This window comes from Chionomys nivalis, assembly GCF_950005125.1.
Source record: "Chionomys nivalis chromosome 23 unlocalized genomic scaffold, mChiNiv1.1 SUPER_23_unloc_1, whole genome shotgun sequence".
NCBI lineage: Eukaryota > Metazoa > Chordata > Mammalia > Rodentia > Cricetidae > Chionomys > Chionomys nivalis.
In genome coordinates, this window is record NW_026646869.1 from 1,320,364 (window position 1) to 1,332,971 (window position 12,608).

The 12,608-nt window shown below is 53.8% G+C and overlaps 1 protein-coding gene across 4 annotated transcripts in view; it reads right to left on the bottom strand.

The window, feature by feature from the left end:
- Positions 1-1,765: 1,765 nt before the first annotated feature.
- The window catches only part of Myh14 (myosin heavy chain 14), a 72,126-nt gene continuing 61,283 nt past the window's right edge, over positions 1,766-12,608 (bottom strand). For all 4 annotated transcript variants that reach the window (XM_057760992.1, XM_057760989.1, XM_057760991.1 and 1 more), the window contains 8 exons: positions 11,862-12,023; positions 10,856-10,984; positions 10,077-10,165; positions 9,883-10,006; positions 8,023-8,231; positions 4,812-4,920; positions 3,204-3,376; positions 1,766-2,930 (listed from right to left, as the gene is read on the bottom strand). In XM_057760992.1, the coding sequence (XP_057616975.1) occupies positions 2,777-2,930; positions 3,204-3,376; positions 4,812-4,920; positions 8,023-8,231; positions 9,883-10,006; positions 10,077-10,165; positions 10,856-10,984; positions 11,862-12,023 (1,149 nt within the window). In that variant the 3' untranslated portion in view covers positions 1,766-2,776. The remainder of the gene's footprint in view (positions 2,931-3,203; positions 3,377-4,811; positions 4,921-8,022; positions 8,232-9,882; positions 10,007-10,076; positions 10,166-10,855; positions 10,985-11,861; positions 12,024-12,608) is intronic.

Genomic DNA, 12,608 nt, shown 5'->3' on the forward strand with positions numbered 1-12,608 from the left:
GACAGCCCCCTGCCCCCGCCATCACACGCCTCTGTCCCGGGTACCTCTTCCTGGATGGGCTCGGCCTGTCAGATTCCAGGGAGCTCCCACCCCACTCAGCATCTCTGTCTAGGCAGTACCCTCCTCAAAACCCGTCCCACCGAGATGGTGCCAAAACACAGTTTCCCAGAGTGTGGGACTCCGGTTTCCTCTTCGTGTGCTGTAGTTTACAGAGCGCACAAACGACCAGGTGTTTAAAACGTGTATGCTCCAGGCACAGCACACCTGGCTTGTGCGAACTAGGACCGCAGCAGCTGGGTGTGACGTGTGTCTCCGAGCAAGTCAAGGACAGTCAAGCCCACAGCTTGCCTAACGGTCCCGGGGTTCAATCTCCGGCAACCCCTCTTCCCCTAAAACAGCCCCAAAGTGATCACAGAAGCTGTGGCCCGCGTGGTGGGAAAAGAGGACATGCTCACCTCGGCTAGGACCTCAGCCTGCGCTTCCCCGCGTTCCTTGCCCAACATGTGCCACGTTCGCGGTGGAAAACTTTCTCAAATCCCATCTTGGCTCCAGTATGCTACCTCCCCCCAAGCCCAGAGACCACACTGGTCCCAGAATCCTAAACAAACTCCCCTTTGGAGCAGGTGGTCGGCAGAATTAGCAGTCTCTCCCTTGTTCCCACAGCCTCAGGGAACCCTCCCTCGGTCACCATCGTGTCGGTGGGAGTGTCCTTGGACCCAATTCTTGATGCAACGATTCCTATGCAAGGGGCATTTTGAGTCCCCCCGCCCGTCCCCAGCCTTCCCTTGGGATTTTAACCCCGGTGAGACAGGGGTTGAGGGGTGGGGTGGGATCTGGTAGGGACAGGGCAAAGGGCTAGGGGACTCCAGACACTAGGGTATGGGGTGAGGACTCCTAATATTGCCAAAGGGTTCGACTTCTTTAAACAGCCCCTACTATTCTCCCGTCCCTCAAAAGAGACAAATGGGGCGGGGAAAGGGGGTAAGAGTCCTTTTTGAAGGGTACCAGACACTTCTCACTGTCTCCCCCTGCTCTCCAGTTTCCCACACGTATCCAGCTTTTTAGTTAAGCTTTAAAAGAAAAAAGAAAGCTACTATCACTATAAATGTCTACAAAACGTGATTTTCGCCCCCTTCATATCTCCCAATTTACCAAACTACGGGGTTCCGGGAGGGAGAGCCAGGTCCTGGTCTCCCTTTTCCCCACGGCCGCCAGGGTGCCTGCAACTGCACGCATGCGCTGCATGACGCGCCCCCCACACGCATGCGTTGCGCACCCCTCCTGCGCGGGTGGGGGGGAGGACGACGCTCGGACTTGGGGCTGGGGGCGGGACGACGGGGAGGAATGATTGGCAGGGGGCAAGGGAGTCTTCCTGAGCTCAGCAGCTCCCCTCCTTCCCCACACACTCACAGCAATAAGTTTCTCTACTTCTAGTGGGCGGACGGGCCTGGCCTGGCCTGGCGCAGGAGGGGCTGGCCAAGGGGCGCTCTCAGGGATGGGGGCGGGTCCTGAGTCTGGGGGAGGGGAGGTCTGCAACTCTGGTGCTAACGGCGGGTCTTCCTTGGCCCACCCGCAGGCAGGGAGGGAGGGGTCGGCAGGCTCCTCCCCCAAGCCTCCCCCATGCCCACCCAGGGTGCATGAACCACCCTCGCAGAAGCTGCCGCATGTCAGCCCTCCCCCACAAAGAAACAGTGTCATGCCCCTCCCCAGCCCAATAAATGATTCCTTTTCATTTAGAAGTGGCTTTTTTAATTTGGGTCTGGGGTACTCACTGGGAACTTAGAAAGTAGGTGGGGGCTGGGCTAGGTGATGCCGACCCAAGAGGTAGAAGAAATACACTCTGGGCAACAAAAGGCGAGAGAGGGCTGGGAACAAAGTTTCCCAGAATCACCCTATGGGACCTGATCTTTTGGTCTCCTTGGACACTGGGGCAAGTATGGGCCTTGGCCTTGGTTTCCTTGATGACAAACGCGAACCTTTTCTCTTACCCAGAATGTATGAGAGCCACAAGTTTAGGAACTTGAGTCCTAGAACCCAGGAAGAGAGTCCTGGGGAGACAGGTGCTTATGAAAACTGTCTTCATGTGTAGATGACCAACCCTGGAGCCAGGCAGTGTGGGGTTTGGGTCCTGGGTCACTCATCCTGTGTGCCCTGAGGCTAGGGGCTCAGCCAGTTACTACCACTCTGAAAGGGTCACTGCCTCAGCAATGGCTGAAGATGGAAGACGCTGAGGAGACAATGGCTGGCCTAGCATGTAGTGGGACACCGAGACTTCGTACTGTGCAGCGACTACCCCGTCCCTAGGAGGATCTCACAGATTACAGCAGCAGAGAAAGCCCCTCACACTCTGTTCCCCAGTTAGGAATACAGCCATGGTGAAGGATCCAGGCAGGTGTAGTTTATTTCTTCAGTCCTGGAGCATGAGGGACCTGAATACTACCCTGTTGAGCACACAGATCTCCCCCCACCCCGTAAAAGAGGGCAGGATACTGGGAGGGGATGGAGGCCCCCTGCCTGCCCTCTGCAGGGGACAGGCCTGCGGAAAAGGAAGCAGACAGGACATCCTTGCCGCCCATGCTCATTCTGTCCCCTTAGTAAGAGTGACCATTCTTGCCGCCTGCCTCCCAACTCCTTGGTTTAGGACCTCGATTTGGAGTCCTGTCCCAGTAGGGTTCATTAATGCCAGAAAGTGCCAGAGGGCAGCATTATTTCAAAGTACAAGCCAGGAGGGACACTGGGACAGGCCCTGTCCTTGGGGCATCTAGGACAGACTGGGTCACTGGGGTGTGGCAGGGGGTGGAGCCTCAGGTTCCTGGGGTGGTGCATGCCCAGGCTCCGCCCCCTCAGCCTCCTCTTCATCAGAAGCCACGCCCTCCTCCAGCCTGAACACCTGGCGAACAGTGCGCGTGGTGAAGGTGAGTGGGCCGCGCCTGTGGGAGAAGAAGACGACGTAAGTGCTGGGGGCAGAGCAAAGATGCAGGCAGGGATGAGAACACAGGCGCAGATTGGGACAAGAGAAGCTGAGCTCAAACGCTGGCAAAGGTCAACAGGTGCACATGGCACCTGAGCAAGACTGAAAAGCACTGCGGGGTGGCCAGGGAGGCCACAGCTTCCTCCCCACCGCAGGGTCCAATCCCCATGCTGGTCTTCCAAGCTTGTCTTGCTCTCCTCTCCTGGGTGGTACCAGCATGTGGGTAACTTACCGGAGCCTGTTCCTCAATGTGGTCACCTCCCTGTTCATGGACTCCGCGGACTCTGTGACGTCCTCCAGCTCCCGTTGCAGCCGCCGCCGACCAGCCTGCGCCCGCGATGCCTCCTCCTCTGCTTCTTCCAGCTGCCTCTTGAGCTGCTTCAGCCGGAGGTTGCTTTTCTCCAGCTGAGGGGGGGGGACGGACCATGTCATTCCCTGGTGTCCCCCAGTGCCTACAGCAGCTATGGTGACCTACTGAGACCTTCACGGTTATGGCAACAAAATATGCAGAAGATAGCTGGGTGTTGGGCAACCGAGACCAGTTAACAATCCAAGGAGCAGAGAATAGCCCACCCTTCCTGTAAGATCCTGCCCCTCACCCACTGCCTGTGTTTTCTGGGGTGTAAGGGCACATAGTAGGCATGAGGGAAAGTGAGAGGGATGCGCCTCCTGGGCTGCAGAGTTTGTGAGCCCATCACTCATTCTGGGGCGAGATTTCTTGGTGACGTAGCTGTCATTGAGTCACCCGTGGCCCTGTAAGTGACCCCAATAAACGCACTGGCTTACCGACCGGGCCTGGTGGAATTGGTCCCGTAACCTGTCAGCGCCCTATCTGGTATAACACGAGGCCCACTGGGAGTCACGTGATAGCACTGGCGGGACACTGGCACACTCAGAGCCGCCCCTCCCATTTACTGCTCTTCTTTGCCTCCCCAGGACTGCTGGGTAAGGGGCCAGCCCTAAAATAAACTTCCTCATGTCCATGTCTCTGAGAAACCCAGTGACCACATCAAATTCAGTGTCTGATCTCCCCAGACACCTCTCTTCAGGGTAAGAACATACATCGTGTGACTTCATTTGTCTCATGTAATACAGGCTGGCCTTGAACTCAGTATGTAGCTAAAGATGACCTTAAACTCCTGGTGGTCCTGCCTTCATCTCCCATGTGCCGTGCTGGGGATGGAAACCAGGGTCTTGTGCATGTTAGGTAAGCACTCTACCAACTAGCTCCAAGTTCATTTCTTATACTCCTCTCTCTTGCTTACTTCATCAGGGCCTTGGAACTCCTGCTCTTTCTACTTGGCTCTTCCTCCCCTGTCAGGTCTTAATTCAAATGTCCTCCAGCCCTTTCCAACATCCAGTGGTCAAGGCTCTCCATTCCTGTCTTCATTCTTCTCTTTCGCAGCCCTTATCAGAGCCTGGCATTATGTTTGGTCCTGTGTATAATAGCTTTCCTGGGCTAGTAATGTGAGCCGACAACACCTTATTTCCAATTCCTAGCAATGTGCCTGGCACAAAGGGCATGCTCAATAATCCTTTGTGGAATGAATAGCAAACAAGGCATAGCTGAGCTTTTAAGGACACAGGGATTCTATCTGAGCAAAGACCTGGAGTCACATACAGGCTTTGTTGCCTACAGCCTATGGGATATTTTTCATTGTTGCTGCTGGTTTAAGAAGGGGTCTTTCACTGTAGCATAGGTTCTCCTGGAACTCATAGCAATTCTCCTGCCTTAGCTTCCACCATAGCTGGGATGACCACTTAGCCACCTGCCAGGCCAGGCTAGCAGTGTTATTTCCTGATTTTGATCCCACTGTTTGTGGTGATGCCAACTGCTCACCTGGTCCCGGAGCTGGTCAGCCACCCTGCGCTCTTCGTCCACCTGAAGAACCACCTCCTTCAGTCGCTTCTCAGCTCTGCGTACCAGCTTGCCAGAGAGAATACGCTCTCTAAAGAGAAGAGCCCAGGAAACCCTCTGTCACCACAGCATTTTTGGTGCTGTCCCATCCTTGGGTTTCTTCCCTTTTCCCTACCATCTAGCTGCCTCCCACTAAGCCAGACACTGGCACTAGGCTTCCTTCTGAAAGATAGCTATGTTCCTAAAAATGTCTCCTGTGATGTTGATGGTTTTGAGACAGAGTCTCATGTAGCCCAGGCTGGCCTCAAACTCACTATGTAGGCAAGGATGACCTTAAGCTCCTGATCCTCCTGCCTCCACTTCCCAAGTGTTGGGATAGTAGACATGCACCATCATGCCCACTCTTTGTGGTGCTGGGGACAAAGCCCAGGACTTCTTGCATGCTGGGGAAACACTCTGGCCCACTGAGCCTCAGTCCCATCCTGCCTCTGGATGCGATTTACATCCTTTCCAGACCAAGGTAAAGATGCTGAACTGGGTATCAGGAATCCCAGACAGGCAACCTGTCTGATCTGTTTGTCTATACACCGCATAAGGACTATGGGCATCACACCTACATATGTGGACTATTGGTACAGCAGACCCACGGTGTCTCAATAGCCAGAGGCTGCCTGCTGTACTGGGATCCCTCAGTGATGAGTCTGATTAGCACAGTGGCTCTTGACAGGTATACTCAGCTTCTATTGCCATTGCTTCCTTCTTCATTTACTTGTGTGTGTTTGTGCATGTGTGTGTGCCATGTTGTGTGCTAGAGGTCAAAGGGCAGCACTCAATTATTCTCCCCTTCTGCCGTGTGGATCTTGGGTGTTGTATTCAGAACTCGGTAGCAAGCTCACTGAGCCATTTTACCAGTCCCTTCTAAACAATGTTAATCTTTTGGTTGATTGTTGGGGCCTCAAAGGTTTTTGAACTCCCAGATCACTAGAAAAACTAGGAATGTTAAACGTAGGGGCCTCTTCTCAATGGAGAAGATAAAACACCTGTTTCCCTGCTCAGAAGGCTGGGAGTGGATATTGGTAATGACCTGGTGACCCGTTTTGCTCTCTGTGGTGGCAGACCTCACCCACCTTTTACTACAGAGGCTGACTTCATCCAAATCCCCCAGAATGATTATCCCAGGCTCTTCTCTCCCTGGACCATTGCCCATCCTTAGGGGAGAAGTCACGTGTGCTCTATGGCCTGTAACCTCTGTGCTGTAGGTCGGAGACTGACTGCTGGTGGAAACCTTTTCCCAAATTGTGCTGTGTTTTAAATATGCTGGCAGTGACCCACCCGATATTAGGTTCCCCGAAGTCTGGTCCAGGTCAATACAGTTAGTCTGCACCAGGTTTTCATTCTCTCCTCTTGGGTCAGCTTCCCTATCCGACAACCTCAGTTGGTATTTTCTATTGTTTGATAGTTTTGTTTGTTTGGGGCTTTTGTTTTGTTTTATGGGACAGGCTCTCTCTGTGTATGCTTGGCTGACCTGAAACTCTCTATGAAGATTAGGCTAGCCTTTGCTTCTGAGTTCTGAGTTCACTTGCCTTTGCTTCTGAGTTCTGTGATCAAAGGGCGCACCACACACCTAGCCTGATGGTTACTTTTCTTTTCTAAGTTTAGTTTTCAAGCCGGGTAGTGGTGGTGCATTCCTTTAATCCCAGCACTTGGGAGGCAGAGACAGGTGGATCTCTGTGAGTTTGAGGCCAGCCTGGTCTACAGTGCGAGTTCCAGGACAGGGTGCAAAGCTACAGAGAAACCCTGTCAACCCCCCCTAAAAAAAAAGGTTAATTTTCAAGACAGGATTTCTTCATGCAGCCCTGACTATCTTGGAGCTTACTGTACAGACCAGGCTCAAACTTACAGATATCTGCTTGATTCGGCCTCTGGAACACTGGGATTAAAGGCATGCACCACTACTGCCCTGCTTGACCGTTACTTTTAATTAACTTAACAACCTAGAATCATCTAGAAAAAGAGTCCTAATGAGGGACTGTCTGGGTCAGACTGGCTGTGTCTGTGGGGACTGTCCTGACTGTTAACTGATGGGAAGATGCAGCCTGCAAGTGGGTGGCACTCTTCCTGGGTCTGGGTCCTGGACCATGCGTCCTGCTGCCTTGACTTCCCCAGAGTAGTGGCTAGCGATGTGACCTGGAACTGCTCAATGATCCCATCTTCCCTTAAGGTCCTTTGTCGGGGTGTTTGTCACAGTGACAGAAGCAAACCTAGGACAGTGTGCGCGTGTGTGCACACATGTGTGTGTGCGCACGTGTGTGTAAGTGTGTGCATATGCGTGAGCTTGCACATGCTCTTGAATATGGTCGGGGACAGCCTCAGATGTCAGTCTCTATCTTCCACCTTGTTGAAGCAGGGTCCCTCACTTTGCTTGCCAGTACACAAGGCTAGCTGGTCGGTGAACTTCCAGGGACTCTCATGTTTCTGCCTCCCATCTTACTGTAGGAGCGCTGGGTTACAGACACATGCTACAGTGTCTGGTTCCATGTGGGTGCTGGGGTTTCGAGCTCAAGTCCTTCCACTTCACAACAAGCACTTTCTCCACTCAGCCATCTCTCTAACCTGGCTTCTTGGCTCTAAATATGAGTAAGTATGGATATCGAGCTAGATACAACTGCGGCCCTTTGTGCCCAAGAAGGAAACACAGACACTGACCTAGGGCCCAGCATCCTTTTATCTAAGACATCTCTTTGTGTGATGGTTTGATGGGGTAGGGCAGTTGAATTCTCACTTCTTTCTGTTCTTACACCCTCAGATGTAACATTTGACTGGACTTGAGCTGTCCCGGGACTTGCTCTGCTTATGGCTAAAGTGGTACAGTGTTAGCTCCCAGCCTTTAGAAGCCATCGACAGTGTCCCTTACTCTTGGGCCCACAGCTCTGCCATGGAGGCAATCCTGGGCTAGCCTGCTGGAGAATGAGAAGCTACAAGTCAGCCTAGACAGTCAACCCTCTGACAAGCAAATACAGCACAAAAGAGCCTGCCAACCAGGTCAGATTCAGAAGCAACAATAAACTTGTTTTAGGGTCACTAGGTTTTAGGGTGTTTTCTTACACAGCAGAGACAGCTGCAGTACTGTCACCTAAACTGTGCTCCCCGTGGACTGTAGCTTCCTTCAGGACAAAGCCTCAGCCCTTCTCACCTGCTCTCCTGCTCCAGCTGCTCCTCTGCCTGGGCCAGCTTAGACTCGAGAGCAGCGATCAGCATCTTCTGTCGGGCTCGGGCTCCAGCATCCTCTTCACCCAGGCGACCCCGCAGTTCCTGGATCTGCCGCTCCAGCTGCTGCCTCCCACTCTCGGCCTTGGCTGAGAAACTGCGCTCAGCAGACAGCTCTGTAGTGAGGGTCTCTACCTGCAGCCAGAGAGGAGATAGGACGTTGGTAGCCACACACGGTTCCTCCTGGGGTGAGCTGAGCCAGTGGCTGTTAAGTGCACAGCGCGGAGATTGGTGCTACTTAAGGACTCAATATCACTTCAACAACCAGGAAAGACAACCCACGGAAAATGGTACCTTTTGCTTTTTAATGAACAAGAATGTTTCAAATTTATTTAAAATTGCTCAAAATTATTTAAATCTATTTAAATTTAGTCTTAACATTTTTATTTGAGATAGTGTCTCATGTAGCCCAGGTTGACTTAGAACTCACAATGCAACTAAGATGACCTAGAACTCTGAGCTTCCTGCCTCCACCTCCCAAATGCTGGCTGGGATGACAGGCGTGCACCACACGGCCGGGTCTGGGATGACAGGCGTGCACCACAGGGCCAGGTCTGGGATGACAGGCGTGCACCACAGGGCCAGGTCTGGGATGACAGGCATGCACCACACGACCAGGTTCAGCTCCACTATTTTAGTGAGCCCCAGAGATGGTCACAAACTTGTTTAAATGTTCTAAATTTGTGGCTGTGAACTAGGCTATTTCAGGCCCTTCACACTCTCCTCTGCGCCAGGGTCACCTGAGGAGCCTGTGAAAAAGAGGTAGGCTCGGGCCCCTCCCACCAGAGACTCTGAGCCCCAAGCAGAGACCTGTGGTGTCCTCGGAGGAACGACCTGGGACTCAACCCAGGCTGGTTAAAGCTTCGGCATGGCGCCTCCCAGGGCACACTCAGGAGCCCAGTAGCCCTCCTGCAGCCTTTGACATTCTCACTGTGAAGTAGGAACGGCGAGAGGAGCTGGCGAGGACTCCCTTGGTACAGCGCTTGCCTAATAATACAAGGAGCCCTGGTTTCCCAGTGCAGCACAGTCCGGTTTGGTGGCACAAGCCTGTCATCCCAGATGGAGGCAGGGGGATCAGGAAAGCAAGGTCAGCCTCAGGCTACAAAAAGAATTCCTGGGCTACAGGAGACCCTGCGTAAAAACTAAAGAAGAGCCGGGCGGTGGTGGCTCATGCCTTTAATCCCAGCACTTGGGAGGCAGAGGCAGGCGGATCTCTGTGAGTTCGAGACCAGCCTGGTCTACAAGAGCTAGTTCCAGGACAGGTTCCAAAACCACAGAGAAACCCTGTCTCGAAAAAACCAAAATAAATAAATACTAAAGAAGAAAGGAAAAAGTGCTGTATAAGGCTAGACAAAGCCGGGGCTGGTCTGTTTGCCACACAGGGAAGGCTGCAGAGGGAGGGTTGCTGTGACTTCAAGACCAGGAGCAACACCCCACACTTCCACCTTCTCTGCTGACTCCTTTATTAATGTGTGAAACTATCCACTCATATGTCAGGGCTTGCTTTTTGTATCCCTGGCTAGCCTTGAACCTGTGACAATCCCCTGACTTACGTCTGAAGAGTCCCAGGATTCTGGCTGTAAACTGGCACACCTTGATACAAGCCTGTCTGAGAGTCCTCAGAATCACAAATGAATCAATGAGCCCTGCCTTCCTCATTCACCCTTCTCTGGCACATCAAATGCCCCCCCCCCCCCCCCCCCCCCCCCCCCCGTGGCTCGCTGGACAAGAGCGCTCCAAAGGCCAGGGCGGGGCGGGGCGGGGCGGGGCGGGGCGGGCTGCCCACCTGCAGCAGCAGCTTTCGGTAATGGTCCCGGAGCAGCTCGGAGTTGTTCTGCTCTTCCTCCAGCTCCTCCTCTAACTGCCCCAGTCGCCCCTCCAGCTGCCGCTTCTCGTCCAGGATGGCTGTCCTAGAAGAAGGGAAGGTGTTCGGAGGAGGCCACCGGAGGAAGGTGCTCAGCCAGGGGGCAGGATACTCACTTGCTAAGGTTGCTGTTGGCCACCTCCTCTGCCATCTCATCTCTGTCCTGCTGGGCCTGCCGCCGGGCTCGGTCGGAGGCAGCCAGTTCCTGTATGGATCAGCCAGGGGCAGAGTAAAGGAAGTTAGGACTTTGGCATTAACCCTCCTGACTGTGAGCCTATGACCTAAACCCCGGAGGAGGCCTCCCCTTAGAGCTAGCCACAGTGTCCCGCTCGCTCCCCAACTCTTCTGAGCTGTGTCCTCTGCAGCCGGGCTCCCCTTCCAGGTCTTTCATCACTGGGCCTCCTCCGACTCCCACGCCACCCACGGGCTCTCCCTCCTACCCAACTGTGCCTTCTTTTCCTCTGCCTCACACCTCATCCTCAGACCTCTCCCTCGCTCCAGCTTCCTGCTCCGCTCCTAACTTCCTGACGCCTGTCTTCATCTTCCTAGGGCTGGCTTTGGAGCTCCTGCTCTGACTCTGAAGAGCCCACAGGACAAGATCCCCACTCCCGATAAAAGAGGGCACAGGGGCCTGGAGCTGATACAGTGGTGACAGTGGCAAGCTCTGTGAGTTCAAGGCCACCCTAGTCTATAGAGTGAGTTCTAGGACAGGATCCAAAGCTACAGAGAAACCCTGTCTTGAAAAACAACAATAAAACAAACAAAAAACTAACAAAGGCACAGGGAACCATGCTCACCTAGAGCCTCCAACAAGGCTGGGCCCACTCCCCAGGCCCTCTAGGGAAGCCCCGCCCACGCTGGGGCCTCCCACTAAGCCCCACCCACACAGTCTCACCTCCTGCAGCCTCAGCACCTCGGCTTCCAGGCCCTTGAACCTCTTCTCACTTTCCTTGTTCAGGGTAAAGATTTCCTCCCGGGAGCTGCGCGTCTCCTCCACCTCCCGCCACAGCTCCTTCATCTGGGCCTGGGTGGAAGTACCGTACAGGTCAGTTGAGATACTTCACAAGCTACCCTTGCAGCTGCTTGTTGTGGGCAAGCAGGGCCAGCACAGAGCCCAATTGTCTGTGTGCCCTTGGTCAAATCCATCCCTTCTCTAGGCCTTTGTTAACCTCTTAAAGAGAGAATAGAAAATAATTAGCCCGTGGCTCTGTGGGCACTTCCTGGGAGTGTGAGGAGGCCAACACCAAGTCTTCCTCCACCAAAGGGGAGCCCGTGAGAAAGGTGGGTTACACTGGGAAAACAGTTATTATTACTATTACATGCCTGACAAAGGGGTTAGACAAGGGATCCTTTCTCTGGGTGCATGAACTGCTGCCCCATAAGAATATAACACAGGCACCTGCCATTTTAAATATCATAGTATAGGCTGGGGTGTGGCTTCATGGTAGAGCCCCTGCCTAGAATCCCCCAGTGAGGGGTTTGGGGGGTGACTCAGTGATACTCTGCCTAGAATCCCCCAGTGAAGGGCTGGGGTGGCTCAGTGATACAGCCCTGCCTAGAGTCCCGCAGTGAGGGGCTGGGGTGGCTCAGTGATACTCTGCCTAGCATTATTCAAGGTCCTAGGTTCCATCTGCAATGGCACTAAATTTATTAACTAAACAAATAATGGGCTTAGATGTCAAAGTCTAGCATCTAAATGAATGAAACGCAGAGAAAAGGAGCGCATACACACCCGAGGCCAGCTTTGCTGGAGCTGCTAGCTAAGCCAGCCACTGCTGCTGGTGTAGGTGACAGCAGCTCACCTGGAGCCTGGCCTCACCTGGTGCAGGTGACAGCAGCACACCTGGAGCCCGGCCTCACCTGGTGCAGGTGACAGCAGCTCACCTGGACCCCAGCCTCACCTGCATCTTCCTCAGCTGCTTCACAGCCTCTTCCTTGCCCTGCCCAGCGGCAGATGTCTGAGCCTTCAGCTCCTCCAGTTCAGCCTCCAGTTTCTTTCGGGCAGCCACGGCCAGCGCCCTTTGCTTCCGTTCCTCATCCCGCTCCACCTCTGCATCTCTCAGCTGGGGGGGCAGGTGTAGGAGAGGTCACAGGTCATGGCACCCAGATTCCCTCCAGGCACCCATTCCTTGGAGGGAAGTGGGACTTAGAGAAATCACAAGAACTCATGAAACAGAAAGTTACAAGGTCAAAAGCTTCCCCCCCTGAGACCACACAAGTAGTAAGCACTGGCCAGAGAGAGGAGACTCTTCAGCAAGCGCTCAGTGTGTGCTAGAAGCTCCTGGACATCAGCTTCCACACGCGCCCCGGCTTTGCCATGCAGGCTGGGTTAAGCGAGTCCCAGTCAACTCAAAGGTTTACCAAGCTGGGAGTCTCTCCTTTCTATGGCAGCTTGATGCCTTCTCTATAAAGGGTGAATATAAGTGTGGTAGTTTGAATATAATTGGCCCCCAGAACAGAATCTCACAGGGAGTGACAGTGTTAGGAGGTGTGGCTTGTTGGAGTGGGTGTGGCCTGGGTGGAGGAAGTGTGTCACTGTGGGGGTGGGCTTTGAGGTTTCCTGTGCTCAGGATACGGCCCAGTGTCTCAGCCAGCTTCCTGATGCCTGCAAGATGTAGGACTCTCAGCCACTTCTCAAGTACCATGTC